This window comes from Manis javanica, chromosome 1, assembly GCF_040802235.1.
Source record: "Manis javanica isolate MJ-LG chromosome 1, MJ_LKY, whole genome shotgun sequence".
NCBI classification, from domain to species: domain Eukaryota; kingdom Metazoa; phylum Chordata; class Mammalia; order Pholidota; family Manidae; genus Manis; species Manis javanica.
The window spans coordinates 180495286-180517424 of NC_133156.1; the positions used below are offsets into that span (position 1 = coordinate 180495286).

Below are 22139 nucleotides of genomic sequence, written 5' to 3' on the forward strand. Positions count from 1 at the left end.
ACAAGGCCCGACCTGCTCCCTGGCGCTCAGCCAGCCCGGGCCCCCTGGAGCCCTGGGAGAAGCAGCTGGCAGAGCCCCTCTGCACACCTCCCCCTGCAACAAGCCAGCAGATTCCATAAGTCCTCAGCGAGGCACTGCCTTGTGCTGGCCACTGCAGGGACAAGGACCAGGAGAGATGAGGGCTGTCCCACACATACAACCCCTGCTGTCCCCACCGTGGGCCACCTGCCTGAAGCTGTGGTGTGCTCTGCAGCCTTAGAGAGGGGGAGCAGGCAAGCTGGAGGGGAAACCCAGCCCCTCCATGGGAGGTAAGAACACCTCCTTTGCACTGGGCTTCCCTAGTGCCTCCAGGTGTCCTGTGGCCGCTGCAGACACTGTGATGACTAACAGCGTCCAGGTAACAGGATGGTCTAGATGGCGAGAGAAGCCCCGGGACTTTCTGCCTGGAGTTCTAGCTCAAGGCAGGACGAGGGGCGGTGAGGGAGATGTCCAGGGCCCCCCACCTGGCGGTACCAATGTCACCCCAGTGGGCACCCTCTCTCCACACACCTGGGTCCGTGGAGATGCCGGCCAGCTCCAGAGCTTCCTGTTTGATCTTCTCAGGAGTGCTCAGCTTCTCCTTCTGCATCTTCTTCTTCTCAGCAGCCGCCTTCCTGGCCTCCAGCTGCCGCTGGCGGCAGGACTTGGCAGGCTCAGGCAGGCGCCGGACCTCGCGGGGGAAGGCGGTGAGCACCTGGATGGCTCCGCTGCCCACCTTTGCGCTCTGGTTCTCTTCGCTTCCGAACTCATCCGTGTTGGCCATTTTGTACAGGGGGAGCACATGCAGCTGCTCATCCTCAGGAATCTTGCCCACGCAGCGATTGTCTTCCTTGGTCAGGGTGCAGACCTGCCCCAAGCAGAGAGAGGGAGGGCACATGGAGTTAGGCGCACCAAGCACTGCATGCAAGAGCTCCCTCCCCGCCGCAGCTTTCTGGGATGTCTAAAAGCACATGCATGTTGGCTCATAGAGTAACAATATCACTAACATTTAGAATATGCTCCATAGCTTTCCAGGTATGTCCATGCTGTCCTTATAAGACCGGGAGAGACAAGATGACTGGCCCAGGGTCACATGGCTACAAAGGGGCTGGTCAGCACTGACACACGTGCTGGGCCCTCCAGCAAGCATTGCTGCTCTTGGGCTCTATCCCCACATGGAGCCTAGACCACCCACCATTGTCCTCCTCGCCCTGAACACTCGGCCTCCTTTTGCTCCTAAAATACTTGCTATTAAAAACTATATGTGCTGGTAGCAGAAAATGTAGGCCAGCAAAAAGGAAATAAGAATTATCTCTAATCCCACCACCCAGAAGTAATCACTGTAAAGCTTCGGACACACACAGACACACAGACACACACACACACACACACACACTCTCACTCACTGTCTTCGGACACACACAGACATACACACACACACACACACTCTCACTCACTCTCTTTTTGATAATGAAATAGGATCATAGCCTGTATACCACTTTAGAATAACTTCATTCTTCTTAATATAGCATGAATATTTTCTTACGTGTTAAATATTCTCCCTAATATAAGAGCTGTATAATATTCTACAGTACAAAAGTGTTTAATCCCTCATTACCATTTAACCTTGTTTCTAGTTTTTCCCTATCATAAGCAATACTTTTATTCTTTTAGCTCAATTTTCCAAGATACTTCATTCCATAGAATAAATGCTGTGAAGCAGAAATGCCACATATTGTCAAAGTGCCCTCCAAAATGATTACCACCAGTGCTACACTCATACTGGCAGAATGTGAGTTTCAGTTTCACTCTACTATTGTTGATAATCTTGCCATTCATTTCTTGAAAGCTTTTTGCTCATTATCAAAATATCTCATTGTTGGTTTATATTTCTGTCATTATTAATGAGGTGTGATTTTTTTCTTCAAGTTTACTCTCTACTCTTGTAGAGCATATTATGTCTGATAAGGGATCTTGATCCTGGAGGAACTGTCCCTCCCTCAGGGCTTGCTAATTCCTAGTGAGAGCAAATGACCCCCTTTAAGTGCATCTTTGATACACAAACCAGCCAACCCAGAGCCCCCACTCCCACACTCCACCACAGCAAGGCCAACGCCCCTGCCCTAAATCCTGGAGTGGGGTGTGTTTCCAGGGCTCTGTGAGAATAAACTTCTTCCCTCATCACAATCATTTCTATCTTCATGCCTCATCACACCTGATTTAAACAAATATTGGGTATATTTTAACACAACTCTCTAATTGTCTTCCTTTTTTGTGGGCTTTATACCTTTTGTCCATTTTTATATTAGACTATTCATTTTTTATCACTTACTTAAAAGTGATCTTGTATATGAAGGTTACCATTCCCTTTGTCACTTGTTACAAATATTGTTTTCCAGTTTGTATTGGCCTTTCAGTTTTGATTCTGGCATTTTATTATTGAACAGAAACTTTAGAGTTTAATGGAGTCAACTGTATTCATCTTTTCATCTATAGTTTCTCCTTTGGGGCCATGCTCTACCAAATGCATTTCTTCAAGGGTATGTGTGGTCTTCAGATTTGCTCTGCTCTGACCAGACCTGTACATACTTTCTGAGTCGGACTGATCATCAGCCCTGTTCTGAAATTCTCTAAAATTCAGTGTCATAAACAACAGAGCAAGGGCCAAAGGCAAAGCATGAGATATGGCAGAAGCTGTGTTTTATCCCTAACATAGATAACAACAGATGTGACTATCCTGGTTAAAAAAATAACAACAGAGATATAAATAAGGTAGTCACAAAAATGGAATTAAAATGGGCAAGTAAAATAGCAAAATGTGTTCAACCTCTCTAGTAATAGAAACATGAAATTAAATGAGATTGTGTGTTTGCCACTTAGGTAGGCAAAGACTAAAAAGAGAGTGAGAAAATCCTGTATTGTCAAGTAAGCCAGAGGATAAGCACTCTAAGCCTGTAAACATTTTTACCCGGGGGCCTCAAGGAGGTAACTATACCACTGCGCAAAGATTTATGGCTTATAGAGGGGTGAGCCTGGAAGCACTTACTGCCTGTCCATCCGCAGGGGATCGGTCACCCTCTATATGTTTGGCAGGCAGAGCCAAATATACAGCCTTAGAACACGCTGAAGTAATTCTACACCCACTGACAGAGAAAAGCTGCCTGCATGTATCCTTGAGTTAGAAAAGCAGGTCATGGAACAGCACATACATATATAAGTGATCCCACCTGGGTAAGATTTAGATCGCTGTGCACGTATGGACACACATACACTCAGTGTCTGGATGGTCATCACAATGCTAACACGGGTTATCTCTGTGAGATTTCAGGCAATTTTTACTTCATTTATACTTACAGTATTTAATTTATTTTACAATGAGGAGTTACTTAGTTAGAAAAAAATACTTTCATTTTTTGAAAAAACATTCCCTTTTATTCGCTCCAAACTCTAGAAGCTCTGGTATCAAAATAAGTCCACTGTGCTGCTCCTGTGTCCCTCCTCCTCCTCTGCCCCTCCCCTGGTCCTGGGGGGCCCACCCTGTGTCTATATTTCAGCTAGAAACCCTCACAATACGGAGTGGACAGGAGCCTGACCATCTGGTTTCCTCAGTCTTGGATGTGAGTGGAGAGGATAAGATGGAGAAACAAAGTCCTAGGATTGGGCCATTGATCTCCATGGGGGACACAAGCTACACCCACTCTGAGAGCCCCCTTTCAGATGAATGTGCCAGTACTCCTGCCTCTTCCATAGCCACTGGGACTCCTGTCCACCCAGGACCTGGTTAAAAAGCAGAGAACAGAGCAGGCACCACCCCTTAGAGACCCAAACCTCCCTTCTCCATCTGCACCTGCTCCCATGGGGACCACACCCGGCCTCTTGGCAGTAATGGTGACCTGCGAGTTCTGCAGACCTCACCGTGCCCTCCCCACTGTGCATCACCCCCTGGACACCTAGCAGGCATCTCCAAACAGAATTCCTGTTTTTCCACTCCAGACTGGGGCCTCTCCCACTTATCCTACCTCTTAGTAAACACCACTAACACTCGCCCAGTTGCTTAAATAAAAATCTAGGGGTGGCCCTCAAGTCTTCTCTCCCACATCCTGCTCCAGTCCCTCAGCAAGCCCTCAGCTGTACCTCTGCAATCACCCCAAATCTGCCCCGTTACCCCCCTGCCCACCTTCACTCCTGCCCAAGCCTTGGCCCCTCTAGCCAGGAGGGCAGTCCCAGCCTCCCACCTGCCTCCTTTCTCTGAGTCTCTGCCCACGTCCCTGCCCCCACTACTTCACTCTCCATCTGCAGGATGCAAGAGTGCTCTTAACTTCATGAATGAGATCAGACCATTGCCAGCTGAAGAGCCCCCCAGGGTTTCCCATCACTCCTAGAGCACAACCTGCAGCCCAGCCAGGCCTCTGGGGTCTGGCCGCCTGCTCCCCACCCACCCTCCCATCCTTTCCCCCAGCCTCTGCAGTCCTGCCAGTTCTCTCGCCTCCACTCCTCCCTCTCATTTTGATCACCTCTCCACTCAGGTGCACCCCCCTCAGAGAGGTTCTGCCCACTTCATCTAAATTAGCATCCACTGACATGTCATCCCGTACCCCACACTTCACCTTCCCTCAAAGCCTTTGTTGCTACCAGACATTGTATCACATACTTGGGCAGGGCTCTGTCCATTTTATACCCCAGAATCTAGAGAAGTACCCGGGACGATAAGCACGTGCTCAATGAATGAATCAGGTTGTCTGGCTTTAACTCCAAGCACTCACAGAGGCCTGGACACAGGCTTCAGATAACCATCTGGGGACTCCAGGCGCCTAGGACATAGGGACAAGGCCAGCCATGCTCCAACATTCCCAGAGAAGTGGGTGGGACAGGCGGTCTGGCAGGGCACCTCCCAGGATTTTGAGACTCCTCTCTCCAAGTCCCTCACCCCTCTGAGCCCACCTGCCCACACAGACTAGTTGGGGGCCCCTCCCGGATGGTCCCACAGCTGGGGCACAGGTCATAGGCTTCCTTACCACTGTGCATCCGTTGTAGAGGTTATGCTGGTCCTTGTGGGCATGGGCACAGAAGTCCATGCAGGCCGTGACCCCCGAGAACGGCCGCCCCTCCTTCAGCCCCAGGCGGCAGTCAATCGCTACCTCCTCATTAGTCACCTGTGTGGATGGATGTGAGGAGAGCTGCTCAAGTGACCTGAGCTGAGCGGCCCTGACTCTGTGGGGGTGGGGGGGTGGGGCAGGTCTTGGAGGGAGCAGGGAGGAGGGGCTCAGGGACCACAGCCACCTTGTACCTGGGCCTCAGGAGGGAGCTTTCCTAGCAATTACCTCCCTCTGGATTATCTTCAGTCCCCCCACTTCATCTGGGAGATGCAGGGTTAAGAGGGGAGGGAAATCCAAGCCTCCACAGTAGAAAGCAGCCCAGAGGAGATGGAGGATTACTAGGGGGAGAGGATAGAAGACCAGGGGTAGAAGAGATGGGCTGGGATTCAGTTGGGGTGGTGTGAAAGGCGGTCTTATCAATGACCTACAGCATTGCTCTATTTCTGGCTGGGACTTTCCTGTAAGGAGCACAAAGGAGCCCGTGTTCCCATTTCCCAACTTCAGGGAGCCTGGGCAGAGATGTGGATGACATGTGGGCAGAGAAAGGCACCTGGTTCTGGTAGGCCTGGGGGGCCAGCCTCTTGTACAGGGGAGCGACTTCGGTGGCCAGGTCCTGGAAACTCTTCCGGAGCACTTCTTCCTGTGGAGAGAACAAGTCACACATACCCAAACAGCCCCACCTGGTGAGCTCTGCACACCGGAAATTAACCTTCATTCTAGAACAATCACTGGGCTGCCCGCAGGAAGGCATTAAGTAAGGTACCACCAGGCATTTTTACAGCATTCCCTCTGGGAGGCGTGTGATACCAAGTCCATTTTAAAGGCACAGATGCAAATGCTCACCAGGAAAAGCCCTGGAGGTTCAGTCATCTTGACTGCTGAGCTACTGCGCATCTGGGCCCTGGCCCGGTGCCACTCAGAGCACATAAAGTGGGTTCTTGCTGTTGAATGCTCAACACCCTGGGTCATAGGTGGGTACAGCCGACATGTAAAAGCATGAGCAACAAGTGTCCTTCTTCCAAGGGACGTAGAGGCAGAGATAGGTGATCAAGTTCTGTCCTAGAAATCCCATAGCCAGCCAGGCCCAGAGCCTGTCATGAGCCAGACACCCAGCTTTCAATGCTCCCAGACCTGCACCATCTCATGTGTCTCAGGGGAGGCTTATGAGCTCTGGGGGAGCACAGGCCTGGGTGCAGGTCCCAGCTTCACCACTACTGCCATGTGGCCCTGGGCACGCCACCTACCTCATCAGTAAAGTGAGTGTGCCCTTGTGCCTACACCCTGGGGGGTCATGAGATGAACTGAGATGCATATCTGAGAGGACCTAGCACTTAATGACTGCGTGGAAATGGCAGCCGATGACACAGGAGAAGTATGTGAGACACTGACCCGCTGCATTTTCACTCCTGGTAATTCCTCGTTACTGGTGGCCCTGGGGCTCCTCCATTCACAGAGGCAGCTGTGTTTGCTATTTCAGGAAGAGGGCAGGGGCAGCCACCAATAAAAGGCTGGTGTCACATTAGACTCCTGAGTCAGCTCATGCAATAGTCTAAAAGGCAGGCTTTGAGGAAAACAAGGGCTCTACATTTGAAAATGCTTCCTATTGCTTCTGAAAAGCAAAGCTTGTAAGTCTGAGCATAGAGGTTTATGTGTGGCAAAAAAAAATGTGCCCAAGAGAAGCCCCTTCCCTGTGGAAAAGGCGGAGCCCTTCTGGCACAAGGAGCTTGGAAGGATGTGGAAGGCAGAGACTGGGATCAAGAAGTTGCCTGGATCCCAGCAAAGTGACCCAGTATCCCACCTTCGCAGGAGCTCAGGCAGAAACGAGGGATGCTGAGGGGGGAATGACAGAGCCCGACAGCCTTGCACCTTCTCTGCATCTGGGACTCCAGGTGGAGCCGCCCCTCAGGATGGCCTTCACTGCAAGCGCAAGAGAGGGGTAGTGGCCAAGGGGGAGGCAGTGATGACCTGATGCTCCTGCTTCCCGCAGCCTGAGCGCAGCCCGCAGGGGAGACCCTGAGGCTGTGTCCTGTTGTCGCAGGGTTGGGGAGCAGTTCTGTGGGTGGGAAAAGGCCTGGTCTCCAATGAGGAGACCGCAGGGAGGAGGCCTTAGTCCTACAGGCTGTACAGTGTGGGTGCCAGTCCAGTGCCCAAGACCAGGCCAGGCCCCCAGCAAAGAAACAGCAAGAGCTCAGACAACCTGGTAGCTGCACAGAGACAACCGCCCAATAGCTGAGCAGGAGGAAGGGCACCCTAGGAGCCCAGCACTCACCCAGAGGCCCCTCCTCCTGCTATACCTCCCACACCCAGAAAGATGTCTTGGGAAGAATGGAGGGAAGAGATGGCCCTTTAAGAGAGTCAATTTCTAATAAGGAATTTGAACATTCACCTTAAAGAAATGGTTTTAACAGAATGTTGCTCATGTGAAACCTTTATAAGATTGTGTATCAATGATACCTTAATCAAAAAAAAAACAGGAAATGGTTTTAAACTGGAAGAACCTGAGGTGCCTGTCATTGGTTTTAAGTCTAATGTTTCACCCATGGCTCCCTTCCACACCCCACACACCTTATTGCATAGCAAGCTAAGACCAGCTAAAACAATAGAGCAAGGCTCATTTTCTGCACCCAAGTCACGGTGCCCAAATCCTACTTCCCGCCTGGACTATTAATGACATGGAGTGGACTGGGCAGTTGGGAAGGTCCCCCCATCTCCTGTGCAGCTCCGCTCACCTCTTTGGGGTTGTCCCCAGCAAGGCGGAACTTTCGAGGAGTCTTGCTCCGAGCGTATTTGCAACCATTGAAGTACATGCTCCAGGAACAACCGAAGGAGAAGGAGGCACCACAGGTGTTGGGGTCTTTGCCTTGGCAAGCGCAGGTCCGGCTGCAACATATGTCATGTGTTAGGGACACAGATGCATTTCTGGTTCCAGAATATTCCACTCCCCTGTGGGGAGCCCTCTGAGGCCTGGCATCTGCCAGTCTCCCAGCAACTGGGACCACATCCTTTCCTGCCTTCAATTTCTTTCCCACATTTCCTTGGGTAGAAAGCCAGCTCTGAGCAGCCTGGCCTGCTCCTACCAGAGCCTGGAGGTCTGAGAGTCTTTCATGGGGAGAAGCACCTGGGTTGTTTGAAAAAAGTGGGACAAATTGAGCAAAAAAACCAGTAAGGTCTGTATTTTGCCCTAATGCTAATGTCTGGGCCAGCTCCAACAGAGACCACACCAATAGGGAAATAACATGAAACACAGGCTTCCTGCAGTCCCAGGTGCCTTTCAACAATAAATACTGACATTATGATTCTTTGCCTAATAAAATCTGCAAACAACTCACATGCCCCTCAACTGGGGAATGGAAAAGCAAATTGTGACATATCCAGGCAGTGGAATACAACTTGGCAATAAAGAGGAGTGAACTGCTGACACACATAGATGAAGCTTAGGAACACTGTGCTCAGAGAAAGAAGCCAGACTCAAAAGGGTGCATATTGTATGGTTCCACTTATGTGACATTCTTGCAAACCTAAGGGACAGGGAACAGACTGGTGGTTGCCAGGAGCAGGGGCAAGGGCCTTCTTATAAAGGAGCACAGGGGAATTTGAGAGGTGATGAAACTGTTTTATATCTTGATTGTGAGGGTGGTGGCTACATGACTATAAACATTTGTCAAAACTCTTCCAACTATATACCTAAAAGGATGAATTTTACTGTAAGTAAAAATACCTTAATTTTAAAACTTGGAAAAGCCCCTGTAAGGGAAGATTTTGTGAATATCATTCATGAAATGCCTCATATTTGTGGGGCACCTGTACACACATTTTCATACTTGTCATCACCAGTAGAGCCTGAGAGTTGGTCTGGAGCTCAACAGCAGAGCTGAGCCACGTCAACAGGCCCCCCCAAGCAGGACCAGCCTCAGCTGGGGGTCCATGGTGCGCCTTCGCTTGCCACAGTCTGGACAGCTGGACAAACAGGACTTGGGAAGGACCAGCGCTTTCCCGGGCGCTGCCCAGAGCATCTGCATCTGCAGCCAGGCCCCATTGGGCCCTGCTGTGCCTTTCCTCACATGCTGGGACCCTGCCCACATACTCATCATTGAGGCCACATCTCCGGCTGGTGGGGTTCCCGTACTTCCGGAGGGTGTCGGTGAGCTCCTGGTACAGGGTGTCTCCAAGGCTTCGGGGGATGCCCTCCCAGGCCAGGATGAGGATGATGATCACGGCGTTCTGGCAGTGGTGGCCTGCCCGGTGCCGCACGAGGCAGAGCAGCTTCTCCTCCAGCGTGTGCCTGCGGATCACCTGCAGGACAAGGGGCAGGGCAGGTGTGCCGTTACCCACAGCAGCCCAGCACCTCTGGGTGGGGAGCCACACCCCCTCACCTCTGCTGGCCAGACCTGGGGGGTGAGGACAGGTCTCTAGGACAGTGTCATGGGGGTGTCACACCTCAGTGATAGCAACCACACAGGCTAAGAGACTATTATACTTAGGGAATGGAAACAAAAAAGTTTTTTTTAAAAAACCAAATAAAAAGCAATTACTACAAAATCTAAGTTTGCAATAACTTACATAGACTTAAGAGTAAAAAAACACAGACAAAATTATAAGCCAAAATATATTCAGACATTTTCATGTTACCCTAAAATATTTGCAGAGAAAATGCTGCATATCTGTATGTTTTTAGTTTAAAACCAAGGGCCTTGGTGCTGTGGAAAACAATTTTTGGCAAATCCTCAAAAAGCTAAACATGTAATTACCATATGACCAAGCAATTCCACTCCTAGGAATATCCCCAAGGAAACCGAGAGCAGGGACTTGGACAGATATTTGCACACTCGTGTTGAGAGTAGTATTCACAATAGCCCAAAGGCGGAGACAATTCAAGTGTCCACCAACTGATGCCTCTGGGTAAACAAATGCGACCTGTCCACGTGGCAAATTATCCGACAGTAAAACAGAATGAAAATCTGACTTTTGTCACAACATGGATGACCTTGAGAACATTGTGCTAAGTGAAATGACCCGGACACAAAGGGACAAACCCTGTATGATTCTCCTCACAAGGAGGGCCCTAGAACAGTCAAATTCACAGAGACAGAAAGTAGAATTGTGGCTGCCAGAGCCTTGGGGAGGAGAGAATGGGGAGTTACTATTTAATGGGTACAGATGCCAGTACGAGATGATAAAACAGTTCTGGAAATAGGTGGTGGTGATGGCTGCGTAACAATGTGAATTTAGTTGATGCCACTCAATTGTATTTAAAAATGATTAAAATGGCAAATTTTATGTTATGTGTGTCTTAACACAATTTTTAAAAATAATATAACTAAAACCACTGACTGTATACCTTAACTGGGTGAAGCGTCTGGTGTGTGAATTATATCTCAGTGAGGCTGTAAAGGACATGAGAGAGCGTGGGCCTTAGCCCCACTCCACTCCTCAGGGTCTGGCGAGCCCCTCATCTAGGTCCTCACCTCACTCTGCAGTCCCCAAACACAGACCTGGCTCAGGTAAGATCCCGCAGGGCAAAGGGTCCCAGGCGCTGGGAAATGAGGTGGCTGATCTCCCCAGAAAATCTCAGGTAATTCTGTGACCAGGTAGGATGGGGCCTGTGATGAGGGCAGATTGGGAATGGCTTTGAGAGGCAGCTTGAGAGACAAGGGCTCAAGGTGAGGGTTCCACAAAGGACTCCAGGCAGGGGGCTTTCATGCTCTAAAGGGGGAGGATGGTTGGAAGCAGGGCAAACGGGAAGATCAGCTGGGAGGCCACAGACAAAACACAAGCAAAACTGGATGAGGTCATGGACTAGGGCAGTGAGGAATGAAACAGGAAACGGAATGGGTTCCACAGACATTTAGGAGAAAGGTGACTTTGGCATCACCTGACTGCGGGGGATGAGGGACAGGAAAAAGTCTTAAATGGACTTCCAGTTGGTGTGGTACAGGAGGGTGGGTGGGTGGGCGTGGTAGTTGCTTCCTGGTGAGGTAACTGGGAACACACCAGGGCTGACGTACTCTGGGACGCCGAGGGGCTGTTTCTAGTAGGCCCCAGCAGGACGGGTCTGGAGGTCAGGAGATGCCTGAGCTAGAGACAGACTCGGTCATGGGTACATCAGTGCAGGCAGGTGTTCAAAGAGGCAGGCAGGCAGGTGATATAAATAAGGAAAGTGGGCCAGATGCACAATCAGGGAGTGGTGTACACCATGCAAAATGAAAAAGCATGTGTCCCTGGAAAAGGAGGAAGCCAGGCCTTCTCTCCACTGTGCGTGGTGGGAACTCCAGCCCACCGTAGCTACCTCTTCCAGTTTTGGAGAGGAAAACAGAAATGCAGATTTTTACATGAAATCTCCCCTTTTAAAGATGTGAGCACCCAATTCAACTTTCAAAATTGTGGTAAAATATACCTAACATAAAACTTATCATTTTAGCCCTAAGCTCAGTGGCATTTAGTACATTCACAATGCTATACAAACATCACCAGAACTTTGTCCATCTCTAGACCCTTTTATCCTCCCACATGGAAACTCTGTACCCATTTAATAGTAACTCTCCATTTCACCCCAATCCCAGCCTATGGTAACAACTGTTTTACTTTCTGACTATGACTCTAACTATTCTGGGTACCTCATGCAAGTGGAATCATACAGTATTTGCCCTTTGTGACTGGCTTATTTCACTTAGTATAACATCCTCAAGGTTCATTTTTGTTGCAGCATACAACGAATTTCTTTCAAAATTTTAAAGGACACTTTGCATGCTAAACAAAACGCATATCTGGGGCTATGAGTTCCAACTTTGGGCCATAGCAACAATGGTGCCCCTACCACGGAAGCATCGATTACATCACTATTTTTTAAATTGTTTTTTGGGATCAGTAACACATAAACATGCCATTAAATCACATGCTATGCATCTTACTATGCTAATGGACAGTGACTACAATGGGGCGGGGGGGACTTGATAATTTGGGTGAATGTTGAAACCTCAGTGTTTCTCATGTGAAACCTTCACAAGATTGTATATCAATGATACCTTAATTAAAAAAGTACTATTATCAATAATACCTTAATAATCAATCAGTCAATCACATGCTGTGTTAGAACTCCCCGTGGGATGGCCTGGCCTCCTGTAGACGGAGCTGGGCCTGTCATGGGCTCCTGCGCGCATCCCAGGCGCTGGTAAGAGAGCAGTGCCTGCTGCTAGGGGTTCTGAGGCACTGTCCTCCTCCTCTGCTCAGTACCTGGGGCAGGCCCTGGCTGACTGCGCTCACGGTGACCTGTTTTCAGAGCACACAGGAGACACCGACCTGTCAAGCTGAGATTGAGCCACGTCTTTTTGTTTTCCCAAGTGCCAAACACATAGATGTGACCAGGCATAGAAGATAGCTCTCTGTAGCATATAGCTACACTCAGAAAAACTATAAGAAAACAAGGTGGAGCTCCCTACCCACACTCTTGGAGGAACCCAGCAGGATGAAACGCACAAAGTTTAACCGTCAAAGGCCAACAGAAGGCACAAACACACCACCACCCGAGCACGACCACACCCGCAGTTCACACGCCCTCACAGAATCAGGACTCTCACCCAGACTCTGGGCAGCATTCCCAGAACACTGAACCTAGGAGCATAGCATGCTCAGAAGCCCAAATCCTTCCTCCCACATTCCCACTCTTGGGCCTTAATTCCAACCCCTTAGGTCCCTAGTAAGTCTGCTCCATCATGACCTCATGAACCGCAAATGCCTGCCCTCTGACCGCTGTTATCTTTACAGACCAGCCCAAGCAGCATCCTGGGCTACCTCTTACCCACAGCCCCTTTCTGCTGTATGGGGGTTTTGCTTCTGGCACGCCTGTGTGTTCTGAGACTTCAGAATGCTCCCTGGGTCACCCTCTTGCTCCCATGCTTGGTGTCGCCCACCCTTTGTACAGGCCACCTGAATATCAGCTCTCTGGGTGAGCCCCCTGCTTTCTTAGATCATTCTCTCCACACATATTCCTTGGGCACCCATGGTACACCCCGACTTTGTCCCCCAGGATTGTTGCCAGTCAAGTCTAGAATGTGCCAGGCACATTGCTTTTAGCCAAAGGTACTGGCTGGTTGGAAGTTTAGGCTTCAAACACAGATATGAAGCCCTGTTGGGAAAGAAAATCCAGGCTCTGGACATGGGACAGGGGTGGGGTGTGCCCAGGAAAGCCACAGGAGGCGGCATCCATCACAGGCTTTGGATGCCACACTGCCACCAAGAATAATCTGTCCTTCTTGGCATTTGTGGGCCTCTTCCTCAGGGGAGCAGGGAAAGCAAAGATCTGCCCAACTTCCAAGCAGGCTGAACCCTTTAGATGAACCCTGCGACTAAAATATACAGGGCATTTGGTGGCTATGCGGGCAAAAAACAGGAGAAGCCCACCACCCAAAGAGAGGCAGCTCAACAAGGAAAAACTCCGCTCAGCACGACTGTTTTCTTTTCTATGATCTACTGCCATTTGCTCTTCTCATTAAAAAACTATTTCTTTCCTCTCTCCTTTTACCTTTGCTCATCAGACACAGGAATTTCCCCATCTCTGGAACACTGTCACTATGCATTCCCTTCCGTCTGGGCTTCTATTTCAAAAGCAGTGTTGCCACAAGGGATTGGTGGTACCCATGAGCTATTCCATCCTTTGGACAAAACCTCAAGTTCACTGGGTTGTATGTGCTCTGCTCTGGTGTCTGCCCCCAGACCATGGAGGACCGTGCCTGGCCCTCCTCCATCACTGCCTCCCTCTTGCTGTCCTGGGAACTGAGCCGTGCTTTACCCAGCACTGCCCTGCTCAGTCCTCAGCAGGGACACCAGGCGCTGGTCATGAAGCATCTCCACGGACTAGAAATGCATGTTCTCTCCTTCAGTGCCATCCACATGGCTGGCTATTTTCTTTCCTTAAGGTGCCAACTGTTTCTGAAGCCAGGTAAGTCCCTAGCTCTACCAATGCCCGATGGATCTTCAGCTTCCTGGACAACATGTGGAAACTCCTCAAGGACTGCATGAATGAGCAGGAGAGTGGGCAGGTGCTGCTTCCACCATGGGGTCTCTGGGTGGACTAACAGCCCACCTAATTAGCCACAGGAGGCACAGTCTACCTCCCATGGCAATGACCACCTTTCACAAGGGTGGGACAACATGCTTCTTCCAGCCTGAGAGTGCTCTAAGTGGGTCCAGATTCTCTGGTTATATATAATTCTGCAATATTGATGGAAAATTGCTAAAACTAAGCATGTAGTAGGTCAGGTTCAGATGCTTTTTATTTTCATTAAAAACAGAGGTGCTAAGGCAAGGGGCATATACCAGAGAAACACAGGCATGTGTCCAGATGGACACAGGGTGACAAAGCTCATCATGCCACCTCCTTTCCGAGTGAGCCACATGGACGTCCAGCCAGCCCTTTGCCTTTGCTCACAGGGCTCCCCTCAGCAGGAATGCTTCTGCCCTTTCCTCGGTCCATTACTCCAGGTCCCACACATGCCCCCTTTCTCTGGGAAACGTAGCCTGACAGTCTTTCTGCCACTCAGATCCCTCACCCCTGAACTCTACGGCACCGAGTATGCCTCTCAAAGTTAGACTTTGATCACTGAAGCATCCATGCTTTTACTTCATGTGTCTCTACCTCATAAGCAGCTTGAACACTGGGGCACAGCTCTCCATTTTCCACCCAGGGCTGGGCTCACAGCTACCTGATAACCTTTGTGCTGCCCCTGAGTGCTGATTCTGCAGTGGTTCTGAATAGTCCTTGTGGAATGGAGGACAAGGCCAGAAAACTCTGTTTGCATAAAACTGGGGTCTGAGTCATGACATTCCCCCTGCTGAGACACTCAGGCTGCCTGATAGCAAACAGTGGCTCAGAAGCACAGCAGATGCAAGGCTGTGACAGCCCCTGCCTGGAGCCTAGCTCTCCTGGACAGAAGACAGGAACACTGCCAGCTCCAGGACACGCGGAGCAGGCGGAGGAGTCAAACGGTCCACAGCGGGCCCAGCCTTGAGTAAGACGGCATCTCCAGCTTCCCCTCTTGCCCTCCTACAGCCTGAGCCTGGAGATAGTATGAGCTGAGCATAATGACTAGAGCATTTCTGAGGCTAGCCCAGGACACCAGGGCTGACATTTAAACCAAATGAGGACAGATGGCTGAAGCTGAGGGAAAATGATCCTAACCAGCACAGAGGCAGGCTGCTAGGTTCCGCCAGTAAACATGTCTGGCTCCTCCACACACCCAGGCCGGCCTGCAGTGAAGCGAGCAGGGCACAGCCCTGGCTGCGGGGTTCCGACACTCACCCACTTTGCGATGGGGCAGCCACGAGAGCTCTTCCCCTCCTTCCCAGTGTAGATGACCTTCTCGATCCGGATGGCTTTCCCCTTCTCTCCATACCTGGAGAGGGAGACAAGACACCATTAGTACAGTGGAACTCCAAAGCAGAGTGACTTTCAATAAGATGGAAGTCTCTGCGTGCTTCAGCTTGGGTTTCTAGCTGCTGTGGGAGCACAGAGAAGGAAGAGAGAGGGTTCACATGTTTATTCTGTGCTTACAGCCTCTGGGGACACAGTGGCACCGACAGACTCCCAGGGCCTCTGGTCCCTCTGGCCCAGCTCTGTCCCAGGGCAGAGGGACAGCCGAGCTGAATGTCTCATTATTACCTCTGAGCCTCCAGGAAGGCTACACAAACCAAAGTCAAACAGGCTTTTGTATCCAACCCTGTGAGCTGAGTCACCTTAAAAATTAGTTCTTCCTAAACTCAATAAACAAAAGCAAATACATGGAGAACCCTTAATGTTCTCTCTCAGCCAGTCCCCAGCTGACATGTGAACAAGATGAGGAAAGGCAGGTGGGGCCGGGAGGAAGCGATCCTAACCAAGCGCAAACTGGCTCCAACACTTGCCTGGACAGCACACATGCCTGGTTGCTGCACATGCTCCCGTGCATGCGTGCACACACCCAGGAACTCTAAGACCACCCGTTCAACCACACCACATCAGAGTGACGAAACTGTGGCCCCGGAGCTGAATCGACCTGCGCAAGGCCTACGGTGGTTGAGGGCAGCCTTGGAGTCAGACAGACTGGCTTGGGTGCCGCACCCACCCCTGCCAGCCACACTTTGCTCCAGGGTACAGCCAGGCCAAACGACTGAGCTTCCCTAAGTCTCACTTTCCTCATCTGTAAATGAAGATAAAAATGGTTCCTACCTCCTAGGCTTGGAAAAAGATCACATGAAAGAATCCATAAAGAGTATTTAAAGTGCTTTGAAGTTCCTGGCACGAGGGAAGAGGCCAATAAATATTAATTACTCTTAATAATATAAATGACCATCTTCCATTATTTTAATGTAATATAAGGAGAATCATTGTATTTTTAATAGCTTTTTAGTTTTCAGGTATAATATAATATCATCTGCAAATAATGGTCATTTGCCACCTCCTCCTCGCCATTCTTTATGACTCTATTTCAGTCTCGGTCTCTCTGTACTGGCCAGCACTTCTGAGTGCAGGCAGGCATCTTTGCTTATTTCTTGACTTCACCAGAAATGTTTCCAACTATTCATCACTGAGCATAAAGAGGGACAGAGACTGCCTTACTTTGAAAGGTTCTACTCAGGGTTTCCTGGTCTAAGGACTTTTAATCAAGAGTTGATTACTTGTATTAGAAAAATTTTTAGCATCTAAAGACAAAGATGATTCTTTTTCTCCTTTGATCAATTAACATGGTATGCTATTTTAACAGACCGCCTAAATCAACCTATCCTTGTATATCTGCAATGAATCCAATTTGGTCATGACATATTATTTGAATATATTTAATAGATAGAGGTAAATGTTATTATAGCTATTACAGTTGCACACATTCTCTACACACATACGTCTACAGTTACACACACAGATCTCCCCTACTTTTCAAAAGCTCACATTGTTACTTCAGTTTTATGAAGACCTATATTAGTACCTGTTTTTACTAACCAAAAGAAATCTGAATAGGATTTTCACATTTATGAAAAAAGGCGAAAAGCAAAAATAGTGTTCAGCGTTTGTTTTGCAAGGGCCCTTAAGGAGGCAGTGAACCCCGAGCCTTGAGGGGGCCCCGCCCAGCTCCGCCCCAGGGAACCTCCTCCACATCTCAGCATTGAGCAGTCAGAGCTTTGTTCTGTGTCTGTAGGCATCTGCACTTTTATCTCCATTTATTTTGTGCATCTGTTAGCAAGATGTGTCCTGAGGTATCAGAAAAGCCTAAGAGAGGGGTTATCTTTTGGGTCTGGGAATGCTCAGAATTTCTCCATATAAATTTAGTAGCAACTGCTTGTTCATTTTCCAGAATTTTGGCTTATGACAGGTTTCATAGAAACTATTTTTGGATAGCAGGGGAAACCTATATTCTTTATCTCATCCACCCCACTTCTGGGAATCTCTACCTCAGAAACAACTCTATAAATATACCAAGATTTGGAACAAGATATTCATTTTCACATCAGTAACAAAAATTAGAAACAACTTAGATATTTAGAATAGGACTGGTATAACAAAATATAACAAATATTATAAAATAATTCCATATACTGGAAAGCCACATAGCCATCAAGAAGAATTTGACAGAATTATCTGTACTAACATGGAAGAAATTAAGTAGGGGAAAAAAGCAGTTGCAAACAGTGGGTATATTATGACTGGTCCCATTTGGTTTAAAATGTCCCTATATACATATGTATATCTTTGTAAATGTTTAGAAAAAATGGAAAGGTAAGCATCAAATATTTAAGAGAGTTTCTTCTAGGAAAGATAATTGCTGGGGAGCTTTACTCACCCGGAACTTTTTAAAAAGCCTTTTATAGGCAAGTTTTATTTTTGTAATTGGAAAAGAAAACGACTTTTTCATAGCTGATACAAGTTTTCTTTGAATTCAATCTTCTCCATTTCACTCATGATCTCAGTGAAGAGGTAAAAAGTGTTTCTGATAATTACATTAAATTTCAAGGCTATGTTGGTCCCTTATAGAACGTGTTTAAAGACAGGACTCGGGGGGGTGGGGTATATAACATGGTCTGGCTCAAGGGGAGAAGACCAGATAGTGAGGCTTTTTTTGTTTGGTTCCTGGAAAACTTGCAGTTCAGCAAACGTTTATCAGAAAGTGGCCCCCAAGTGTAGAGCCTGGCACTCAGTGTGTCCTGGGGTCCTGTGGGAAGGACAGCTCAAGGTGACCACATTGCTGTCACCGACAAGGACAGGATATTGTGTTCCTGACAACAGGGTGAGCTGAGGACACTGACGTGCGCTTTCTGACCAAGGCCTTCCCCACCATCCCTCCCATGCAAGAAACACTTCCTGCACTGAACTTCATATTTAAGAGCAAATAAAAGGGCTAAGAGCTATCTGATCAGCTAGAGTTTTTTTTAAAAACCAGACTGTCTGTGCTTAAAGATAACCAACCAACTCTAGATTTAGCTCTTTTTTTCTTAAATGTCTTAATTTCTGGCCTATTATTAAGAGGCCCTTCTAGGATACAGATAAATTCCTAGGCCCTAGGCTCAGTCTGGAAATATAGGCTGAAACCTTATTCTAAAGGGTAACCTGTCATCTTAGCCAGTGGTTCTCAAAGAGTGGAGCTGGAACCAGCATCACCTGGGAAGTATGCCTGGATTTGAGAACCACTGATCTAAAATTGTGTTTTTTGGGTTACCTCTATCTCACAGTAATGAGACCAGTTTCCCCAAACTCAAAGGATTTGCTAACAGTATTGGCTGTCTCTAGAATGAACATTTCATGAACTCCTAGGCTGCAGAGAATGCCATCCCCAGCTGTAGAACTTGCAGCTGTGTGCAGCGCACCATTCTCAGATATGGATTTGAACAACTGACTCCAATTATCTAGGTCATTGAGGACCTGGGTTCCATAAAGTATGAAACCCATACATTGGGATACTATTTTAGGATTTGTTTCGACCTCCTGCTCCTTTCTCCAAATCTTTGCCAGAGAACAAAAAGCATCAAGATCTTGATTTCAGTTCGCTTCCCCTCCCTGCCTTTGGCTAACTCCTGTCAGTAGAGTGGTCATGTGGAGAGAGGGCTGGGGGCTGGGGCGAGGTCTAGGCAAAGACCATTCACAGACTAGACCCCCAGCCAGGAGATCTTCATCAACCACCCATTCTCCTCGTTCTAGAAAGGAACTTAAAAAAGAGGTTTATAAGATAAAAATAATGTGATAAAATCAGAGTAAAGGGAGAGAAAGATGGGCATGATTGATGTTGGTACACAAAATGCTAACAGTGGGGTCTTGTGTGTATTTCTGAGATAAGCCTGGAATATTTCATCACATGAGAAATATAGAAGCTAAAGAAGATTCCTTAGGGCCATGTCAAAAGGAGTCAGGAGTGAATCTGAATAGGCTCCCACAGACCACAGATGAGAATTACATTCCTTGTAATGGGGGTACACAAATTTGGCTTGAAGCTTACTAGCAGCCAATATAAAGATAGAAACACAATCTGTTATATGATTTACAAGGTCCTAAACATAAAAATAAACCAGCTGCTGAGGAAAAACACAATCATTCCTGGTCTTGAGAGGAATTCCTCTCTTGGATCAGTTTCTGAAGAAGCTACACTTGCTGTTATTTTTAAAGCAATGAAGGGAAAAAAAAGGACAAATTTCAATTTTATCACTCTCTCTTAATCCTTGTTTCAAAGCACTCTTCTATAACTAAAAGTTATTTTTAAAGTTATTAAAATCATTACCAAGAAACAAATACAAACAAAAACTGTCCCAGTTGAAACTTGTACATTTGACTCCCTCCCAGCTCTCAACCTGCAGATGGAAATCACTGGCTGAAAGGATGGCCGTGCCCACTCGGGAGCCACACCGAATCCTCCTCCGGGCATGTGCAGGGAAGCAGGCACAGCACACACCCTGGTTTGAATGTTTCATTGTCACAGCCTCACGGGTGCCCTTCAGCCAGGCTTGAATTTACAGATTGGGTCTTTCATCAAGTGCTTTTCTGATGGATATTTTCAATATACATGTTTCCAGATGGTGCAGGATCATTAAGAGTGATTGTGGTAGATCACCGTCCTGCACCCACCTCACCTTTTATTCATTCAGGAATGCCATTACAGTTTTTCAGTTCAAAATTATGTTCCCCGCTACATTAATGACAGGATTAGTTTGGCTCCCCTGGTCAGACAAAATTTGGTTTCCAAATTTGTAGAAACTCTCTGCCATTTGGCCTTCCACACATCTGTATGTACTATGTATGAGCAAACATGTTTATGTCTGCATAATCTTTGCCTTTACTATAAAAATGCAATCAGCACATATGTATATGAGGCAGATGTCCTGCATTAATACTCAGCACTAAGTGCCTTCCAGACATCAATTGTGTTTCTCTTCACAACTCTTCTACAGTGTACATACTTTTATCATCACCTCCATTTTGCAGATAAGAAAACTGAGTCACAGAGAAACAGAGCAACTTGCCCAAGGGCTCACAGTAAGTGGCAGGGCCAGGACTGGACCTCAGTCTCACTCCAGCATCCACATGCTCTCAGTTGGCAAGCTATTTCAATTCTCCATACACAGGGACCCATAGTCTTTATTATCTGTTTGGGGCATGTATGTATAGAACCTCTATCTACAAACTGCATCAAAAGTAAAACAGAGCTCGTAAGTAAAAACCCTGTAGTCTTGAGCTTGAACTGGAACTGTCAGTATAAACTCATGATGTATTTAACCACTAAACAGTAACAAAAATCAAAAACTACACATACATCTCAGCTCTGGAACTGAAATAGCCTAGAAACAACAAGCACCTGTAGCACCACCATCTGTTTTCTAAATACTTTTTCTCCCAAGAAAAGGAACCAGAACTTCTTGGATAAATGTACAATGTGAGCCCAGACACACTGTCACACAAGAAATAAAGAAAGCTACTAAAGACTCCTAGGATCATGAAAAAGAACTCAGGAGACAACCTAAATAGGCATCCACTGGCTAAAGATGAGACATATTCCTCCTAGTGGAGGTACAAAATACCACCTACAAAGCAGTTTAGAAAGAAAGAAATAAAAAATAGCAATCTGATTCTGATCAAGCCTTCAGATCTACCAATTTATAGGATGTAGAGAGGTCAGAACTTGTTAAACAATACCACAGGAAAGCCAGCAGCAAAATTCAGACCATGAGAAACTCTATAGGATGTGTAATCATTTAACAACATTTCTTCAATAAAAATATTTCAAGAAAGAGAAAGAAGGGAGGGGAAGATAATGGACAGCAGACCTACAGACAGACAGAAACCCAGAAGGTGAGATTCCCACATTCAACCTTCCACAGCCTGGATATCCAGGCTTCCTTTCTGTATTTTATCTAGTAAAGGCAATGACAATGAGAGGTGCTTAAAATCCAGTCTATTAACCACTCGCTCATTCCTCCTTGAACATTTGCACATCACTCACCGCTCCTCCATGAGTTCCCGGATGGAGGCTACTGTGGGGCCAGATCCCAGGTGAGTATAATATGGACCTTCATCTTTCTCCACTATTTGTTCTGCAGAAACACAGAGTAAATATTATTTGGTAACATCAATTCATCAACATCAATTTAGAAAGGTAAACTACCGATAGGAAAATTAATGGGCACATTACAAAACAGGATGTGTAAGCATGTGAAAGTGTTTGACTCCATCAAAGATCAGGAAATACAGGAATAATCAGGAAATTAAAATCACAACAAAATACCATTATATATGGCTATTATTGGCAAAAAATTTTAATCTGATAAAACCAAATGTTGTCAAGGCTATAATCTAACCACTTTGAAATTCACTGTACATGTTCTAGACCAGAGGCAGTAAACCACTCCACTCCAAAGTATACACCCCACAGGACCGAAAACAGGGACCCAAACAGGTACTTGTATACCGGTGTTCATAGAAGCATTATGTCTAAGAGCCAAAAAGTGAAAACAACACGTGTCCATCAACAGATGAACAAAATGTGGCCTATCTATGCAATGGAATATTACTCAACCATA

The 22139-nt window shown here is 47.4% G+C and overlaps 1 protein-coding gene across 3 annotated transcripts in view; it reads right to left on the reverse strand.

Moving 5' to 3' along the window:
• Window positions 1–22139, reverse strand: part of TET3 (tet methylcytosine dioxygenase 3) — a 97752-nt gene that overhangs the window by 4270 nt on the left and 71343 nt on the right. For all 3 annotated transcript variants that reach the window (XM_073211245.1, XM_073211251.1, XM_073211249.1), the window contains 7 exons: window positions 21563–21653; window positions 15409–15502; window positions 9199–9407; window positions 7844–7994; window positions 5665–5754; window positions 5034–5171; window positions 550–886 (listed from right to left, as the gene is read on the reverse strand). In XM_073211245.1, coding sequence (XP_073067346.1) covers window positions 550–886; window positions 5034–5171; window positions 5665–5754; window positions 7844–7994; window positions 9199–9407; window positions 15409–15502; window positions 21563–21653 — 1110 coding nt within the window. The remainder of the gene's footprint in view (window positions 1–549; window positions 887–5033; window positions 5172–5664; window positions 5755–7843; window positions 7995–9198; window positions 9408–15408; window positions 15503–21562; window positions 21654–22139) is intronic.